Source organism: Rhipicephalus microplus, chromosome 6 (assembly GCF_043290135.1).
Source record: "Rhipicephalus microplus isolate Deutch F79 chromosome 6, USDA_Rmic, whole genome shotgun sequence".
NCBI lineage: Eukaryota > Metazoa > Arthropoda > Arachnida > Ixodida > Ixodidae > Rhipicephalus > Rhipicephalus microplus.
The window spans coordinates 55116871-55138215 of record NC_134705.1 but is presented as its reverse complement, the minus strand read 5'-3'; the positions used below and the strand labels follow the sequence as shown (position 1 = coordinate 55138215).

Below are 21345 nucleotides of genomic sequence, written 5' to 3'. Positions count from 1 at the left end.
TGACATCCTCAACCCCTGTCTGTTGCCTAATTCACTCTGCTCTCCTCTTGTCTGTTAATGTTACACTTACCATTTTTCTTTCCATTGCCCACTGCGTCATCCTCTATTTAAGCTGAACCCTCTGTGTAATTACAGTCTCCAGGTTTCTGCTCCATAATTAGATACCGGCTAGATACAGCTGTTATGCACCTTCATCTTTAGGGATAGTGGTGTGGCATACTTTTCTTCTTCTTCTGGCATGACACACTTAGGACATAAGCTAGTAGTGGGTAGTCTGCTGAGGAGAAAGAAGAAGGAGTTGCAACAATGGCGGAGATGCATTAAGAAACCGCACTGTGTTTTCGGAACCGCGTTTTAGAGTGCTATATATATTGGTGACTGGACTACGAACGCGACCTTCCATCGAGCAGCGTGAGCATCTCGACAGCCTCAGCCCTGGTACCGCTGCTACTGCATCCAGCCATGTACCCTCTTCGGGTGTTGTTGGTGCTACTACTACCATGACGCTGCCACAGCTGTGGCTTGCCGATCCCTCCTTATGATTAATTCAAGTCGAGAACAAGTTCTGTATTCATCGCATCACATCAGAAGTTCGCAAGCATGAACTCCTCGTTGAAGCGTTGCCGCGACAGGCAATGGCCGAAATACGCGACATCCTCATGGGCCCGCCTGGTGACACTCCATATACGACAGTCAAACAGGCTCTTCTTCACCGACTCGTTCCGCATAAGCATCGGCGCATTTAGCAACTTCTGTGCAACGAAGAGCTCGGGGACCGCCGTCCCACATAGTTTCTACGTCACCTTCAGTACCTGCTTGGGGACCAGCTGGACGGCTCGCTAACATCCATACTGCGTGAGCTGGTTCTACAGCGTCTTCCACCTACCATGCAAATGGCTCTTCTCCCAGCTCAGGATAAGCCGCTGTCGGAGCTGTCAGAAATGGCCGATGACATGATGGACTGGGTAAACTGGTGTGCGCACAAAAAAAAAAAAAAAAAAAAAAAAAAAAAACAGACAAACGACAGCAGAGAAGAGACAGGGACGAGCGCAGACTTTCCAACACGTCCCTGTCTCTTCTCTGCTGTCGTTTGTCTGTTTTTTTTTTTTTTTTTTGTGCGCACACCAGTTTACCCAGTATTATGAACCAACTCGCCCAGCTACAAGTTTTATTGAACGACATGATGGACGTTGCTCCGGCAGTCATATGCTTTTCACCGCAAAACACATGCTATTATCACCGGCGTTTTCGTTCCGCGGCTCGCAGATGTGAGCCACCTTCCTCATGGCACATGGGAAATGCTCCGGCCGATCATCAATAACAGCGGCGGGCGATCAAGGCCAAGCATCAAGCCACATCACCGACAGAACCACAGGTCTGCGCTTGCTGGTGGATACTGGAGCAGAATCAGCATAATTCCAGCGTCCAAAACTGACCGGCGTCTTCGCGAGAAGTCAACTTCTTTACAAGCGATCAATTCTTCGGTCATTGCAACTTACGGACAGAAGTCTCTGACCCTTATTCTCGGTCTTAAGAGGAAACTGCAGTGGTTATTTTGGATAGCAGACGTACGCTACGCAATCTAAGGCGTCGATTTGTTGACGCATTTTCATCTGCTCGTGGATATGAACCGCTGTCGCCTGGTGGATAGCTATACCGGCTTATCGGTCAATGGTTTTCTGTCACGCGCTACAGCCCTAAACCCCACTTTCATGAAACCACCCACGTCACCATATGAAGCTCTGCTCAACAAATTTCCGGAGATTACAACGCAGTCTCCCAAGGTAAGACCCCCAATCACACTGCGACCCACTGCATCGGTACCACAGGCCAACCGGTTCACTGCCGCCCTCGCCGACTTGGCCCTGACAAACTTCGAATTTCTCGCAACGAGTTTGAGCATATGTTACAGTTGCAATTGATTCGTCCGTCATCAAGCTCGTGGTCGTCGGCGCTACACGTGGTTTCCAAGAAGAACAATGACTGGCGGCCCTGTGGTAATTATCGGGCTCTCAATGCAGTGACCGTTCCAGATCGATACCCGTTACCCAATATTCAGGACTGTACTGCCTTTTTAACCGGAACAACTGTATACTCGAAAATTGATCTTGTGAAAGCTTATCACCAGATCCCCGTTGAGCCTTCTGACATTCCCAAAACTGCAATAATTACCCCATTTGGGCTCTATGAGTTTTTACAACTGCCTTTCGGTTTGAGAAACGCAGCTCAGACATTTCAGCGTTTTATAGACGAAGTCACAAGAGGCTTGCCATTTTGTTTCGCCTATATCGGCGATCTCGTTGCCAGCAAGGACGCTAAAATGCACAAGGCACATCTACGTCAGCTTTTCACTCGTTTGCGTGATTACGACCGTGTCATTAATGTAGAAAAGTGTCAGTTTGGTGTCTCGGAGAAAGCATTCCTCGGACATCAATTCACTAAAGATGGCATCACTCCTCTACCTGACAAGGTTCAAGCTATCCTCGAGTACCCGCCTCCCACGTCCATACGCAGTCTATGACGTTTTCTCGGACTCGACAATATTTATCGCCGCTTCATCCCTACATGCTCAGCACTGCTGCAGCCTCTGGAAGCACTAATCTCGACTTCGCAAGCCGAGTCAGCCGCACTTACCTGGGACACGGTCGCGGATCAAGCTTTTGCCGCCGTTAAGACCAAGCTCGCCCAGACCACTCTCCTGCACCACCCTTCACCAACTACTCCCACTAGCTTCATGGTGGACGCTTCTTCAGCAGCAGTTGGGGCTGTTCTTAATCAATGGATCAATAATGCATGGGCTCGAATTTCCTTCTTTTCCCGCAAGTTACGCGACAATGAGCGCCGATATAGTACTATCGGACGGGAGCTTCTCGTGGCTTACCATGCGGTGAAGCATTTCAGGTACTTCCTTGAAGGGCGACAATTTGCCATTCTTACCGACCACAAGCCCCTTGTTTCGGCTTTACGTTCCTGCAGTGCCACGCACACTACTAGAGAATTTCGACACATTGCTTTCATTGAATTTATTAACCACAGGCATACGTTATGTAAAAGGCAGCTTTAACAGTGAAGCGGGCGCTCTCAGTCGTGTTACCATCAATGCCACCACAGCCACCACCGACCTTTCATTGTCCTCGCTCGTGGAGGCACAGGCATTAGACGATGAGCTTCCACAACTCCGATCCTCTACTTTCCTCCGACTAGAACAAGTCAACTTTCCCGACGACGACGTTACGCTCTGGTACGACGTTTCACACAACTGCACTCGTATCTATTTTCATTCACAGCTTCGTAGTGCTGTTCTTGACACCTTCCATTCCATCTGCCATCCAGGCGTAAGAGCTACGCAACATCTGGTCAATGAACGCTATGTCTGGCCGCGCATACGCGATAACATTCGTGACTGGATTCGCACTTGCAGAGCACGTCAGCGTATCAAGGTGCAACAGCACACCAAGCCTCCATGGGGAAAATTCCCTCTCCCTGATGAACGTTTCGACACCATTCATTTGGATATTGTCGGGCCATTAGCTCCATGTCGGGGAAATACCTAATTGCTTACGTGTATTGACAGGTACATTAGGTGGTCTGAAGCAGCTCCAATGCCTGACATTAGGGCATAAACAGTTGCTCGTACCTTACTTGCTACCTGGATTAGCCGTTTCGGTGTACCATCAACGGTGACTACTGATTGAGGCAGACAGTTTGAGTCAGCGCTTTTCACCTCTGTCACAACTCTACTGGGTCGTGCGCGTATTCGCACAACTGCGTATCATCCAGCATCAAATGGCTTAGTGGACAGACTCCACCGTCATCTAAAAGCAGCACTCGCCTCGTAGCCTCACGCCGAAGATTGGGTTTCACACCACCCCATCGTGCTTCTCGACCAGCGTTCAACACTTCGGCCAGTACTTGCCTGCTCTGTAGCCGAGATGGTTTATGGCTGCACACTCCGTATGCCTGGTAACCTTGTCAGCAACATTACTACGCAGATTGTTTCGGATCCATCTTCTTTCGTTCATTGTCTGCGTATCTTCACGCAAAACTTGCGCCTATCACCCACTTCAGCTCACACTAAGAACGACGTTTTTCTGCCGGCAAACCTACAGACATCTTCACGCATTTTCGTCCGTGTCGATGCGTCTCGCCGTGCTCTTCAGCCTCGCTATGACGGTCCTTTCCCAGTCATCAAGCGTTCTGAACATCATTTTACAATCCTGCATAATTGGCATGAAGACACTGTCAGCATTGAAAGGTTGGTTGGTTGGTTCCTCAACACCTTGGCGCAACCCACCTAGGGGGATAGGCCATGAATTGGACGGTGCCTTGCTTTTTAAATTATTTAACTTTTTGAAAGAGAGGGTTAGATTAATTAGGCAATATAGGTAATGATAAAATAGCGTGAAATTTTTTAAAAAAATAAACCTTGAAAACACAACATAAAAACATTCAAAACAATTATACATAAAACAACTGAAGTTACTTATTTTTAGCATTCCATTCTTTTAGATTCTCGTAAGAAATTTGTAACAGCGTTAAAAATGCTCCTGTGGCTGAATCCAAATGCGACTGCGCCAAATGAAAAAATCACCGGAAGTGTCAAGTTTAAGCCTAACTTTCGTAGGGGTTCTTCTAGTAGATTTTCCCTTTGAGTTTTGAATTTTCGGCACGACAAAAAGAAGTGCTCCAAAGATTTCCTCTCATTACAATAAAGGCACAAAGGCGACTGTGCCAGACCCGACCTGTGAAGGTAAAAGTTCAATGAGGGGACTCGACAACGCAGCCTGGTAATCACTATTTCTTCCTTTCTTGATGAACACCACTCGTTCTTCCAAGGGAACTTTAGCTGTGGGAAGTCTGATACAAATGAATTTTTTCAAAGTTATTGGCCGTTGTGCGTTTTTCAAAGCGTGCTGCTGTGATACATTCCGAAGTAGGCAAAATAGGTAAAACTGGACAATCAAGGGAAGATACAGCTAGTGCATCTGCATGCTCATTCAGAGCTAAACCTCTATAGCCTGGTACCCAAATTAGTTGGACGAGTCGCACACGTGTAGGAATGAGCGAGTAGAAAGTTTCTAAGGTACGGGAAAAAGTTGGTGAGCTTAAGGCAGTACAGACTGAGAGACAGTCTGTTAGAACAATCACCGCTGATAGATCTTGCGGCACCTTACGCAATGCAAGGACTATTGCCAGTAGTTCAGCTTGGTAAATAGGTGTAAAGTCGGGTAATCGAATTGAGAAAGCCCAATCTAGAGAGGATAATACGATTCTTACGCCAGCCTTCTCTTCATAAACCGAAGCGTCAGTCGCTATCACAATGGATGTTTCTAGATTGGCCAAATGATCTTCCGAAACGCCATTGATATACTGATATGGTAAATTTTTTGCATTCTTGGTATATATATCGTCAAATTCTATCCTAATTGCATCTACAGTGTTGAGCACAAGTGTTTCCTAAAGGTTAACTCTTAAGGGCTCCAAAAGTTTCTGAGTAAATATTACTTGAGGACACCTTAATTTAGGCCATTGGTGGTTGAAGAATGAGGTCTGCTGGTTAATGAACACATACTGTGCCCTCCGCTGAGGTGGTGCATAGATTTTAAGGAATGTACGTACTGTTAGCATATGAAATCTTTTGATAAGAGAAGGCAGGCGGGATTCTTCGTATACGACATTGTTGGCAACACATTTCGCTAGCCCTAGGCATAAGCGTAAAGATTCGCGTTTTAGCAGAATCAGTGGTCGAACTTTGTAGGCCGGAGCGCCAGAAAACAAAACACAGCCGAATTCTAGTATCGGTCGAATGTACATGCAATATATCATAACGATCAAGTCTCTACGCAAACCGGCACGGTAATTATTGAGCCTGCGTAGCATCCCTAAGGCACGTGCTGCTTTAGCAGCCATGTTTCTTTATGTGGGGACTCCAGTTAAGTGTTTCGGTGTAGGTTACCCCCAAGTACCTAACTGACTCGACCTGAGGTATGGCGTCCTGTCGGTACATTAGTGAAATTCGCTCTGGGGCATTTTGTGCGAAAACTATGATAGTACTTTTGTTTTATTGAGGCATAGGTTGATATCCTCCAGCCACGTTTTCAGACTATTCATGTATGTCTGCAGAATCAGGTACAGAGTGTGAATGTCCGCTGACGCAGCAAAAAAATGCAATATCATCGGCATACACATAGACCTGTACATCTTGCTGTATGGGAAAGGTACATAGTAGTCCATTAAAGAATAAGGGTGATAGTACTGACCCTTGCGGTATACCTCTCGTTTGCCTGTATATTGAAGAGTTGACACCAGATTGCGAGCAGTAAAATTCTCTATCACCTAAGAAAGCATGGATCGAGGCCACAAAGTATTGAGGCAGTCCTAAATTCTGAAGTGAATCTAGCAGTTTAACATGCTCCACGCTATCATAGGCTTTTGTGATATCTAAGGTTACCAAAGTGGAGTATTGTTTCTTATATCGAGCAAGTTGAATTCTGCTTTCGAGATCTACGTGCGCACACCAAATGAAGCAACCACGCCTGAGTCGAATCTGATATGGGCTCAGTGTTAGTTTTTCTGACATCCATCGATCTATACGTCTATATAAAATTCTTTCAACAAGTTTTACTAGGTTCGATGTAAGTGAAATGGGCCTAATATTATCTAAGGTAAACGCAGCGCCTTGCTTTTTTAATAATGGAATCACTTTTGTCATTCTCCAATCAGGTGGCATCCAAGAGCTTCTAAGTGAGTGATTAATAATTTCGAGTAGGCCAAGTGGGTATATTTTATGTACTGATTTTATCACCGATGTCGTAATACCATCAGGACCAGGAGCCGAATGGGGTAGTGTTCTGGCTACGTTTGCTAATTCTGCAGGCGTAACCTCTTCAAAATCCTCAGGCCTTTGGGGGGACTGGGCTTGGTATGAGAGAAGTGTTGTAAAGTGACTTTCTAGAAGGGCCTTCAGTTCAACTGGTGATCATACTACAGATTCTATATTTCTTTGCACTGATTGATTGATTGATTGATTAAAACTTTATTTTTGTCCTGAGAAGACGCAGGGGAGACCCCGCGCCACCCGGCTAATCCCACGTTGGGACCATCAAGCCGAGCTTGGCGGCCCGTTCGCGGGCACTCTGGACGGCCAGAATTTGATCCTTAAGTTCGGGGCTGCGTAAAAGCGCAGCCCACCTGTCCTCGCTGAGGGCACTGGAAGAACTTTCTTAGTTCTCAGAAAGCGAAAAAGTGCTTTTCTATATACCGGCTTTGACAAGAACTCACATCGGTTGTTGTTAAATTTGTCCTTCGCATTAGCCATGGTTCTCTTAAAATAGCGGCCGCATACTTATATTCACTCCAGTTCCTGGTACACTGGTTGAAGATTAATTTTTCCATGCAGCCTTTCTTAGTCTATAAGCCCGCGAACAGACCGCATTCCACCAAGGGTTCGTGGACGGCTTAGAGCTTTCAATGGTGAATGTTGATTTATATAACGACTCTTTCAAAAAGTAGCTAATTGTGATGACGTCTAGTTCTGCATCATTGGTTTGGTTAGATAAAGCGCCTCGTAAGGAGTTCTCGAAAGTATTAAAATTTGCATGTGTTACGGAAGATCTATTCTTGGAGGTTGTTGAACATACCAGCTCGAACAATACTGGCAAATGGTCACTACTTGTTCCCGAGTTAATGGCAGACCATAATAAGATGGGGAGGTTAGCGTTAGAAAAAGTTAGATCGAGTACCGAGGAGGACTGATTACACATAAAAGTAGGAGTTTTTTTGTTTATGCATATAAAGTTATTATTGTTCACCCAATTCCATAAACGTTTGCCATTCAGATCAGTTTTCGAACCCCCAGAAATATGATGGGAATTGAAGTCACCTACTAATACAATATCTTTTTGGCAATAGTGAACTGCAGTATCTAGGATGGAAGAATTGAGAACACCCGCAGGAAAATAAGTAATAATATATGAAAATGGAAGGGACCCAGGAATAGTAATGCTTATTGCTAAAATATCGCTTTCTGAAGCCAATGACCGATAAATAATTGTAGCTCTCTGGGCGATTTTAGATGAGATAAATGTTGCTAAACCTCCACCTCAAGTTGGGCGGTCTAGACAAAATTTGCGGTAATTTTTAATCCTAAAATACTTATTTTCTGCAAGCCAAGTTTCTTGTAAGGCAACAATATCCAGGGAATAATTATCGCAAAGTTGAAGTAAGTCTGTAGCTGCTGAAAAAGTGGAGCGGCAATTCCACTGTAGTACTTTTAAATTCTCTATTTTGAAGAGATACCAGCAGCACTCACTGCTTTCTCTAAGATTCTATCCTTTAAAAAGTCTTTTTTTGATGGGTTTTCCTTCTCATATATCTTATTTCTTCATTTAGGAATAATTGACGACCGTTGTGCCTCAGGAGAAGCACGTCGTTTCATATTTCTCGAGTCAGAGTCCATTTCTTCTGGTTGTGAGACTTGAGAATCGGAGCCTGAGCTCCGATCCAGGTCCTGTACAAGAGACATAATTATTCTAAGGCCAGTGTTCGGCGTGTCTGGCTTTGACAGCGCAGGGCCTGGTTTCTGATGAATATCAGTAACCTTAACTGGTGAAGGTAGAGAAGGGGGAACGGTAGGTTGGTTACCTACCTCCCTGCAACATTTGATTCAACTGAGTGCTCACTATTTTTGCCAATGACTCCGTTAGGCTCACGAATAGATATTCCATAGGTTTCGTCATGGCCTTTTCCACCGTTCATGTTATCAAATCAGGCAACGACGACTCAAGCATCTGGTTTGCCCGGTTGGCAACGGAGGCATAGCCACGTGAGCGCTCAGAAAGAATAGATCGGGCCTCACGCCGGGAGCATCGTTGTTGTTCGATAATTTCTAGAAGTTGCAACTCGCATGTCCTCATAGGACCACTTTCATCATCAGCTATTACCAGTTATTACCTGCCCTAAGTAGACGTAGTCCTTTACAGCTTCAAGTGCACTAGTACCTATCCGGAAGCGCTGCTCTCTTCCGAGGTTGTTGTGCATTACTTTCGTTTTCTGCAGAATAATTTTAAGACCTACCTTTCTGCTCTCCTTGTGTAACTCCGTAATCGTGAGTTTCGATTCGTCCCTTGAGTTACTCAGCAATGCAATGTCATCCGTGAAGCGCAGGTTACTGAGGTACTGTCCGTTAACTCTTATCTCTAACTGTTCGCATTCTAGGCCTCTCAAAACCTCCTGTACGCACACGGTAAATTCTATTGGACAGATTGTATCCCCCTGCCTTACACTCTTCTTGATTGGTACTCTGTTGTTTTCTTTATGAAGCACAATGGCAGCTGATTCCCTGTAGATTTCTGCCAGTATGTTTATATATGCTTCGTCGACACCCCGATTCTGCAGTGTCTGCATGACTACTGATTTTCACAGACGATGGTCCTTCTTCGGGACCTTCGACGCAAACTTTTTGTCTATCTGTCTGTCTGCCTGTCTGTCTGTCTGTCTGTCTGTCCGTCTGTCTGTCCGTCTGTCTGTCTGTACATTTGTGCGTTTGTCCACCCTTAACGATACCGGGTACGCTAAACGGCACCAGACGATGCTCTAAACAGCCCGCCCCATCCGCAGCGCCCACCAATATTGCTCAAGATTCAGCGTTCTTACTTGTGCAATTGTCAATTAAAAAGCAATTATTGCGCATATCTGAGGCACCAAAACAATACGTATATACTCTGCATGTGCGTCTTTTAGTAGAAAAGGCACACATAAGTAATTCTAAAGACCGTAGAATTTATCACGCTGCGCTGACCATGCAGCGTTTCTACAAAAAGGCGCGTTTTTCCAACACTTTGCTAAGACAACATGGTGGTGGCACCTACACGTTCCATTGCGTTCTACTCCTTATCACCTCTGAAACGGGCGCGCATCTCAACTTGCGTCACGCACCACTGTAGTTGTCCGCCGCTGCCGCCTCTACCACCGCCGCCGCCGGTGTATGTAACCATATCACACGAAATTGAAAAGAGAAAAAAAAAACTAGCGTTTAATGACACAGTGGATCTCGAACCAGGGTCCACAGGGTGCAAGCTCAGCATTCTACCACTGATCTACGCTGGTGCTTTGGACTAGGTGGCAAACTAGACTTAGGCAGGCTTGACGTAGGGGAAGCAATAGCGTTAATGCGACTTGTAAAGCGTTTTAAAACAGCACAATAACAACCAATCATCACACAATGCGAATAGCGTAACGAGTGGGTTGTCCAATGCTTTAACCCTTTACAAAATCTTGTTCTTCTTTTCCTAATAACTGCTGTGCATGCCCACTACAGGCATCATTCCTCATATTCGTCAGTCACCGCATGATTGTCACGAAATTCCTCGGAAGTATTTAGAGGATACCAGGCATCTCAGAAGAAGGATGAAAAATAGCATAACAAATACCAGCCCCGCCACGGTGGTCTAGTGGCTAAGGTACTCGGCTGCTGACCCGCAGGTCGCGGGTTCGATTCCCGGCTGCGGCGGCTGCATTTCCGATGGAGGCGGAAATGTTGTAGGCCCGTGTGCTCAGATTTGGGCGCACGTTAAAGAACCCCAGGTGGTCCAAATTTCCGGAGCCCTCCACTACGGCGTCTCTCATAATCATATAGTGGTTTTGGGACGTTAAACCCCACAAATCAATCAATCAATCACAACAAATACCAGCCTATTACCCAAAAAGCTTTTTGATAATAACGCCATAATGGGTATCAAGCAAGTGTGCTTGCTGTGGTTACCCAATGAGTGTTTGGAATAAGTTCTGAAAGGCCGCTCTTCTAGCTTTATCTGCGACTGTGCTGCGCCTTACGCGCAGGCCGGGCGTTTTTATGAAATCGTAGAAGGGTAGTGGTAACCTTGGTCCTGTGATTTCAATTGTTCGCGTTTAAACTCATAGTGATTGAGTCATTAAAAAAGAAGAATGAAACTAATATTATGCATACTCTTCTCACAATAGGGCAATGTAATATCAGTTACGTCACCAAGGGCCAACTGACACGAATTGAGTTCTACGATAAACGGATGGCAACAACTAACGGTGTTCTCCAACTCACAAGTACCAGAAACCTTTGAATAGGAGTGCTTCAATTTAAATCACAGCCAGGGCTTTTAGGCTGGCCGGGGCCTGTGCAGTGCTCTTCATTGAATAGGCTTATGCTACTTAAGACTTCAAGAAAACTATGAGCTCATAGAACGCAAGAAAACCATGAGCTCATAGAACGCAATTTGTTTAAGCTGACTGTTGGCGACATAGCCGGCATCACTCTGCCGACCGAACCCAACCTGGTCGGGCCGAGCTGGTATAAGTAAAGCGTTGTTGGATCATTCCTGAGCCAGGATCGAGCCCGAGGTTAGCTAGGCGCGTATTACGCCCGGGTCTCATATATATAGCATTGCAAGAACTCTGTTCAATATAATTTAACCCCCCAACTTTTACTGTTTTAGATAATAACAGATCAGTAACACACATCAAAACGGCAAACATGAGCCCCTCCTCTAGTAAAAAAAATGCCACTCCTGTGCGGTAGGCGCTTCACAGTCACAACGTAAGCTAGAAGAGCGGCCTTTCAGAGCATTTTAAAACACTCATTGGGTAACTACTGCAAGCATGTGCACTTTCTTGGCATTCACTAGGGCATGAATAATAGTCTTTTGGGAAGTAGGCCGGTATTCGCTATGCAAATTTTCTTCATTATACTGAGAAGCGTGGTATCCGCTAAACACTTGCAAGGAATTTCGCGCCAATAGTCCATGCAGAGGCTGATGACGATGAGGTAATATGGCTGAAGTGGGCATGGGCCACAGTTATTAGGGGAACAAGCTTATGTGAGGGTTTGAAGCACCGGACGGACGCTATTCACATTGTGCACCGACAGGTTGTTCTTTCGCTGCTTTAAAACGCTTTATAAGTCGTATTACCGCGATTGCTTTCCCGGAATCCAGCCTGCCTAAGGCGAAGAACGGCTTTTGGGCTAGTTGATTAGAATCCATGGTGATAAGAATATGTCACGTTGCTCACGTTTGCTGTTAAAAGATTGCCTGTTGTATATATTATCATGTGTGCTGCGAAAAATAAAATTCAGTTGGTAGTCAGTGCTCGTGTTGTCCTCTTTGCTTTCCTTGCCCCACCTTTCGTTTCACGTTTCTTCTAGCACCTTCGTGCTCGCACTGCAGCCCTTATCACCATGCCTAAGGCGAGTTTGACAACAAGTGATAAGCACTGGCGTTACTCAGTGGTAGGATATTGGCCTGACACGCAGCACACCCGGGTTAAAGCCCCACTGTGTCATTGGTGCAAGAGTTTTTTTTTCTGATTTCGCGCTATGTGGTTAGGGACACTGGTGGTAGCGGCAGCGGCAGCAGCGGTGGCGGTGGCGGTGGCACAGAACAACTGCACGTGACCCAAAAAGGGATCTCATAACAGCTTTTGCTGTAAAACGTCAATGTCTGCAGGTGGCTCGCGCTTTGCTTTTCCTTTATTGGTGTCTGCAGAGGACAAACCTGGTTGCGTCGCATAGTTGCACAAGCTACATAATTGCTTCAATAAGAACATGAGGGACCAAATGCACTACGCATCGCATGCGTGTTGCATACTACAAGAATGTCCGTCACTAGGCTCGTCGAAGCATCCCTGGGGGGCATGCGTCTTCTTTATTACCAGTCACGTGACTCTTCTCGCATACATCTCGTTTCCTGCATTTGCTGCCGCGAGCCTCCATTCACAGCCGAACTACGCTCCCCTGTTCGCACCGAGGCTTTCCGCTTTAAGTGACTAGGTGACCCACCTGGTTCCGGTCACTGCGATGAATCACGCTCCCTACTCCCAATACGCCACGTTTGACGAAGAGCGCAAAAGAAGCCGTCGGCACATTTCTTTCAAGGTTCACTTCGGCGCTTTATTTGACATTATTTTGGAGACAGTGAGGCAGATCATGCTTTAAGACTGAAAAAAAACTGCACGCGACGAGGCCCCAAGAAAGTGTGAAGGGTACAATATTAGTCAAGTACCTCTTACATGCTGGCTTAATGAATAAAACTAGACGAATAATAAACTGTTTTTTGAATATATGCAGCACTTTAAGCAGGACGTTATTAAGTGTGCAGTAGAGCAGAGGCTTGTTTGTTCTTGGACTCTTTGAATGTACGCCGTGTTGTGGACGGCATTTCGCTGAGGGTCAATAAAGCCTTCAGGGAGGTTTTCCCAGATCGTTTTTGTTAGTCTTACAACGTGGCAGTTTAAAATAATGACGTAGTAGCCTTACGTAAGTTAAGTGACGAGGCTCAAGTCAATCGGAGGGGACTAGCGAGCCTTACAGTGAGCGCTAGGTCATACGCTGCCGTGCTAAACGAGGTACTACTGAACGTCATCCCCGCAGAGGCCGTAGTTTACTACTACAAACGCGAAAGCCTGCGGTAAGGTTCAGTTTCGATGGACGCCAGCTGTACCCAACCTTCGCAAGAGGAGATGAGTCATCTGCTTCAATTTCTTCTAATTAAAACAGAGTGTCATGATACATGCGCAAAGATATAGACTCCACTTCTGATTAACAGTTGCAATGCCACTCAACTTCCGCAACCTTCCATCATCTCCAGCTGCCAAGGTTCTTCACAATAGGACAAAGACTTCTTTCATGCCCTACGTTTTCTGTACAGCGAGAGGGCATACTGCTGAAGAATGCACTGCACATCTCAGTGTAGCAGAGAAGCAGAATTTGCTCCCAGTGGATGGTCATCGCTACGAGGGAACCACCAAAGCACACCTCGCATGGGGCTGCAGCCGCCGAGTCAAATGCAAAGATGCGAACGTCGTCATGTATCTAAAATGTGTATTGCGGGGACAACTTAAAGTGCGCGTGCCGAAATCAAAAGTGCTTCTGACGTTACGAACGGCATGACTCCAGCACTCTCCTCTGACGTTCTTCTTTTTTTCGTACTTAGCTGATGACACCGACGCATTTCTGTTACGTACATAGTGTTTTGGGCAACGGCAGTGAAAGAACATTCTTACGAGGAAGCGCTAACAGGAAGCTCAAGCTCATTTCTATTCGGGAGATGGATTAGGTAACAAATGTGTTTCGACATCAGTGGCCTCAACTTACTCAACGCGCGAAGTTTGCCAGTGTTGCGCTTCAGTGTAAACACCGCAACACTATAGTGAAAGTAGAAGCTGTCATCGTTCCTTTCATCTGCGGTAATATCATTGAATCGTCAACGATTAATAAGCTTCACGCAGTAGTCATTTCAAGAGGTACACCATTGACAAATGCATTTGTTCTCCCAAGCGTCAACTGCGAACCCAGAGTGATGGTGTTATCCATTGGCACATATGGAGCACTTCCGGTAATACTTTCTTCTGCTCCATGTAGAGCAAGTCTATTTCATTGGCGCATTGAAAGTGCTCATTGCATGTTCGGTTGGCAGATCTGGAGCAGCTCTGTTGCGAGATGCACTCCACGCAGCAACTTTTCCTGCTCCGCGAAAATCGGTGGATTTGACCGGAAGTCGCAAGAGCCCCTGCCTTGAAACCGTGCCAACTTTGGGTGCGCCAACGGTTGCCGGTCATTTTAGCTGCGCCTCGCGCTGGATCTTCCGTTTTTTTACAGTAGCATCGCTGTGCTCAGCCTGCCCACTCAAGCAAAAAGAGAGAGGCGCGCATCGAGTTACATTCTGACCGTTCCATTTGCTCCTGAGGAAGCGCGTGTGTTCCGTTGGTAGATTCCTTTCTGTTACCCTCAGCCAAAGCGAAGTGCTCCGGCGCAAAGTTCGTGGGTCACTCCTGATCCACCTTTGGATGGCGCCATAAGACTACCTATTAGATCGGATAAATCGTTGTAAGTAATTTGAAATACCAGCGAAGTCTGTTGGTGTCGGGTAACTGAGTGTTAGTCGAGATTAACAAGAAAATGGGTGGACTCTCCCACAGAATTGGAGGTCCATCAACTGTCAAGGAGCAAGGTGGAAGGTGTGATGGGGATAGTGGTCAAAAGAGGAGAAAGGCACATAAATTCTGCAGCCCGCTCGGGAGCACGGCCCAGTGCGTGTTCAAGGTGTGCGAGCAGTCATACCGGCGTTCTTCGAACAGATGCCTGTGAGGCGGAGGATTTATCTTGCTCGTCACGGCGGGTTTCGGAGCTCGATTCCAGTAGTATTGTAGCAAAGCCGTTCCCGAAGCAAGATATAGAATTAAGAGGGTCAAAAAGCCATCGATTTCTGAAATGGCCAGGATGAAGTTTCACTACCGAGGACATCAGCGAAGGATCCAGTTAGTGTTGCAATTTCCTTGAAGAAAGAAACAGTTCAATCTTCTGTAAAAATTATAAGGCCCCTTACGAGAATGGAACATGTAGAGAAGATCGCCAATCCAAAAATGTCGAAAGTATTGCGCGAAACAGGTACGAGAAGAACCTCAGTTGTGTTTGACGCCTCTTCAAACGGAGCATAAGGGAACCTTCTATCTCCTACTTGAAGAGGGACCTGAAGGTAAAGAGACTCTTGATGTCGGCTCTCCCTTCGACAACGCCACAATATAAGACGGCCACTGGCCTGAGTGGCTGCTGCAGTATCAGCATTAGGCAGAGCTCAGTTCGAGTGACATGCATCGACACCGTCGTCTTGGTGGCATTAATGGCCCTCTCGCTGATGTCTCTGAAGTGTTCTGGTAACTAAGAAGGCACTCACGTGTTAAAAAAGTGCGCAGTAATAATGATGCGATTTTGACTGAATGCTGTTTCAAGAGTTACAACATATTTCTAACGGATAGTGTGTCCTGATCGAAGCTGCTTCAAGTCAACAGAATCCACAGTGTTGTACCTGTAGCTGCAGTGTGATACTACCGTGAAAGCATATATTGTCATCGCTAAGCTTGTGTCAGTTAGTGAAGTGCACATATGTTAAGTTAAATTGAGGTTAACACATCTACGAATGTTTCCTGTCTTTTTATTGTGGAGTTTCATATTCTGATAAGGAGGAAGTGATGTTCTAGACAGATAGTCGTGAACTGAAGTTGAAGATTCTGAGACGCATCATTTTAGGAGTTCTCTACACTCGCGCACATAACGACTAAATTGTAGCGATATTTCTTGAGGGCAGAATGTTTGAAACGATGGATTCTCAAAAACGATGTCCGCATAATGACGTAGTGATGGACTGGTCTTTCTTACTAGAATACGCCAGTCGCTGCTAATGGGCAACGAGAGACAACGGACTTCGATTGCACACAGAGACGCACAGTCAGCTTTTCGAAAACGCACACGCTGATATCTTGTCGTTCAAAAACGCACAGGAGAATTCTCCCACTGGCACTACCTTGGAGGTAAAGGTCCACTGCCTATATATACGGCGTGCCCAGTTAACGCCTGTGCAGCGCGAGCAGTCAGTTAAGAAACTCGCTAGCAGACGCTGCCTACGCCGGTTAGGGAAGGTGATAGAGGGCGAGGATAGCGCAGGAGAGGAGAGGGGGACGTCAATGCGCAATGGCAGTGTAAACGCCGCTAGGAAGAATGCCTGGAGAGAGAGAGAGAGAGGAGTGTTGGCAGGCTTGCAGGCGCTGCCTGCATCAGTGTTGCGAGGTGAGAGAAGGGGCCGTAGGAGCGGAGAGAAGCTGAGTCGGACGCACGTGAAGTGTGGCCATGCCGCAGAACAAAATGAGCTAAACTGCAAAACGCTACAGATCTAAAAATCTAGGATTGAATGGGACTTGAACTCGCATCGTAGAAGAATAAAGTAACAACCAGGCATGAAATAACGCAAATTGCACACCTAACGAATAACTCTGTGATTTCATCCTTATATAAACTACTTAGCCGAATTTATTCGCCGTCATGAGGTGCACTACAAAGTGCGCTTAATGACTTAGGTGTATGTGGGGCTTTTCTTATTTATTTATTTATTTATTTATTCACAATACCTTACAGGCTCCTAATTGGAGCATTGTGTAAGTGGGGCGATACATGGTAAAACATGACTTGAGACAAATATAAAAAGATGAAATCAAGATGGTACAATATGGAAAGTGCACTGTGATCTAAACGACTGCCAGAAAAGCAATAGTAACACCCCAGTAGAAAAACTAAAGGATATCCTAAAGGTTATCCTAAAGGATCTTCAGGATAACAATCATTGGCACATTAAGTGCTTGCCTACTTCCTTAAGGTTACTGCGGTTTATGGAGTAATAAGTACCTTTTCTATGCGTTTGTACGAGTTGCCGCAAGGTAGTCTACAACGGGTTCAGGAAAGGACGCTATTTTACCTTCTGCTGGGAATTGGTTGCGTGTTCTGCGCAGGCCTGCTCTTTTTTAACCCGACAGTGTTTTATGCCGGGGTCCACATAGTCTCCATTGGCGTAGTTGCGTAATGGATGTTACGTTGTAGAATATGCACTAAGGTATAGAGAAAAAAAACTTCAAAAAGTTCAGCTGCCGGTAGTCGAACCTACACTGCGCACTGCTCGAAATACCTTGGCCACAGACCATACATTCTCCAGCATGCTGAGCTATTATATACACCAATTGACGTTCGGGGTACTCGGAGATTCGCGACAATTCGTATTCTTGTAATTACTAGCGAAAAGCCGTGAACGGCTTGGAGGGACTATTTTAAAGGTCGTCTAGCACACGCGTTGCGTTGCGCAAATAATCCTATGGGCGTCATTTCTAAAGGCTGCTTCTACAGGGATAACCTCTTGATGGCGGCTGTTTATACTTGTTATGCTTTTTACGCAACCTTGAGGAGTTAGAGCACGAAGGTGCCTTCGTTTTGCTGCGGCGGCCACATCAGTGAAAGAGGTGCGCTGGTCACATTAAAGAAGGAACCATTGTGGCTGTTCTTAGTTCGCACTCATATTGTGTGATATTCTGGGTTCGCTTCATGCGTAATTCTTTGTGTTTTAGCAGCGCCCTTCAAGTGTAGAGCTGTGACAGTTCTTACTCTGCGCTTGTCCTTGTGCGTCTCGTCTGATTCTGGAGCACGCTTCAAGTTTCGAGTGGCTTCTTGTACTTGAAGTGACATTCCATTATGTTGCTTTAACACTATTGCTTGTCTCTTGCGGTAAAACAGTGCTCAATAAATGCTCCACTACCTCTGCGTAGACGCATTCCATCATCGGTGCTTTGCAGTTTTCCATAACAGAAAGATGAGCAAGTTTTTTTCAAGAAAACCACCACTGGCTGTTTTAGTCGCTATGTTTTTTTCTTACTCCTTTGTGCACGTTTACACACTACTTTATTTCAAACAAACTGCGACAGTGGCGTATCCGAGTATTTGTTCAGGCAATGTGTACCTAAACTCGAGTCATCATTGTTATAGACGAGTTGCCACCTGAAACGCCAGAAAAAATGTACTTCACTGTGACTTTAGCTCCTACCATGAACCAAGATGTTCGTAGACAGACAGACAGACAGACAGACAGACAGACAGACAGACAGACAGACAGACAGACAGACAGATAGATAGATAGATAGATAGATAGATAGATAGATAGATAGATAGATAGATAGATAGATAGATAGATAGATAGATAGATAGATAGATAGATAGATAGATAGATAGATAGATAGATAGATAGATAGATAGATAGATAGATAGATAGATAGATAGATAGATAGATAGATAGATAGATAGATAGATAGATAGATAGATAGATAGATAGATAGATAGATAGATAGATAGATAGATAGATAGATAGATAGATAGATAGATAGATAGATAGATACGCATGAAGAATTAGAATTACTGTTGCCTATTATGGTTTGTTGGTATACTTTTTTTCCGATTTAAGTTGCCACTTTGCTAGGTATTCTTCGCATCATTTGCAGCCTTCCATTTTTACACTTACTTTGCAGTACTGAAAAAGATGTTATCGTGGATAACATTATGATTCCTGGAGGCTCGGTTGTATTATTTAACCTATGGGCGGTCAATCGAGACCCTTCGCTTTGGAGAAACCCACATCACTACGAGCCCACTCGCTTCCTTTGTGAGGATGGCTCATTGATGAGAGAAAAGCCTGCCTATCACGTCGGCTTCTCCTTTGGTGAGTATAGAATCCCTTGAGGTAATCCTGAGTGTGGGCCCAGTTTGTAGCCGTAGTTCTTTTACTATGTGTGTAACATCAGGCCGATGTTCTTTTTTATCTCTCAAAGAAGTTTCGTTTAAGAAGACTGCCTTGTAATATTATGAGGCTGGTGTGTCATAAGCCATAAAAATGAAATTGTTTTTGACACCTTCGTACGGTAAAAGCGCTTTTGAACACTGATGTCTTTCCTACATGTGTGAGTTTTACGTGAACGCGGAATAATTTGTTCACCCTTTGGGCAGTGCGAAGTCAGCTGAGGAGAGCTGACGCTGATGCCAGCAGCCTGATTTTTACTGGAAAGAATTTGCAGTGTTTATTGCTTGAAATAAATGAAACTCAAAGACATACAAAAGTGAGGCAAAGATAACTCCTGGTTGATTAATACGACAAAACAAAGGCGGTTCTTTTTCATCCGTGTCAACTATCTGTCACCTTTGGTAGTCCCGTGCTTCTAAGTTGGGGGCCTATCGAAATTGTAAACTATATAAAATTTAGGTGTACTGTTTCAAAAGAATTTGTCCTGCGACGGTCATTTTGACTTCGTTTTATGTCGCATGGCTAAATGTGTGGGTGTTATTGCAAAACTTTGACACAACCTGCCTGTAATATTAAAGCTAATGCTTTAAAAACGCCTATTTTGTCTGATATTATTTACTGTTTTTGGAGTGGGAAAGTTCCTCACTGTGAAGAAACCTTAAAATACTTTTGTTACAAAAAGGGCTCTTCGTTCCATAGCAAACGTTGAATATCATGCGCACACAAAGGATTTCTATCTTCGTTTCAATGTGTTACCTGCACATAATTTGACTTCAAATTACCCATAAAATATGAAAAATCGGTTGTTAAATATTAACATGATCTCATCGATATCGCGAATCTAAGCGGAAAGGGCCCTTTCAATTATTTGCCAAAACAAAACTTCTGTACCGTTTCTTTTTGCCAAACTGTATATGGGAAACAGATGTTAGGTTATTATTTGCCTCACTTGCTCATCAATCTGCTGAATAACTGTATATGGAAAACAGACGTTAGGTTATTGTTTGCCTCACTTGCTCATCAATCTGCTGAGTAACGAAATGGAAATAGAAAAATGCACTATAAAAGATGTAAAGAAACGCTTTTGTAAGTAATTTCATGCAAGAATAAATACTGTACTGAAGAACGGTACATTTGCATTATTTATTAGTAAAAGATTTTGCTTTACAATCGCCTCGTGATAGTTATTTATACATATTTTGTACAGTTTGATTGTGCATAGTATAGAAACATTGCTGTCAATTGTCAAATTACTTTATTTTCTCTTGTTTTTTCTTCATGTATTTAACGTGATCGTTCTGACTTTTCGCGACAGTACCCAAATTTGTTGCATGACGACATTTGGGATATTTTTACTTTCATGTGTGTTAAGCGTGAATAATTGGTTTTGTGCTAGTATTTGCACATACTTGTGTTCTGGACTGTATGACTTGTATATGGGAGCTTTGGCTTTCTTCAAGCGAATCGTTTCGCTTTTCGCCCAAGCTCACCCACATGTTTTAAGATGTAAATAAACTGTGATTTTATTTTATTTGAATAGTCGAGCAAGCACTAACCAGTATGCAGGAATGATTGTCGTCTACCAGCTACATTTAAAGTTTTCAAGCTGTTAAGACGTGGTACTAAAAAAAATACAAACTAGCCAATAGAGCTGTAAAAAGTGGAGTTGTATGCAAGAACCTTGAAACCTACAATTTCTTTCACGCAGGAAAACGATCATGTCCGGGAGAGCCGTTCGCTTTGATGCAAATATTTTTGATGGTAGCCAACATGCTTCAGAGGTATAAGGTCGAGCTTGGTGAACCACTCGCCTGCGACCTCGATGACCCTGCAATCGACCTTGGCGTGCTGAAAAGGACGAGGCTGCGCTTCGAGCGTCGCTTCAAGAATACGATCACATGAATTGGAGTACACCAATAAAACATCATTTCTCATTCGCACCATTATCTTTGTATCGGATAATGGCCCTGATGTTGACAGCTTGCATTACGTATATCGCGGTATAATGTACACGAGAGCGTCAAGGTGCATTCAGTTCACACGCTTTTTACTCGAGTAAGAATCAACATAAAGAGCGAAAAAAAAGCAAGGAGCAGGGCATTCGTGTTCGCGTTATTCTGCATTTTTGCAGGCTTTTGTTTTACATTCACTTGAATTCCAATCCGGTGATACGAACCAGCCCTTTGATGTCATACTGGGTATAGTGAATTGG

At 44.7% G+C, this 21345-nt stretch overlaps 1 protein-coding gene across 1 annotated transcript in view; it reads left to right on the top strand.

The window, feature by feature from the left end:
• Positions 1-21073, top strand: part of LOC119167648 (cytochrome P450 2C28) — a 123744-nt gene extending 102671 nt beyond the window's left edge. Inside the window, exons 8-9 of the mRNA XM_075865977.1 lie at positions 18865-19055; positions 20842-21073. Coding sequence (XP_075722092.1) covers positions 18865-19055; positions 20842-21035 — 385 coding nt within the window. The 3' untranslated portion in view covers positions 21036-21073. The remainder of the gene's footprint in view (positions 1-18864; positions 19056-20841) is intronic.
• The last annotated feature ends 272 nt before the right edge of the window (positions 21074-21345 follow it).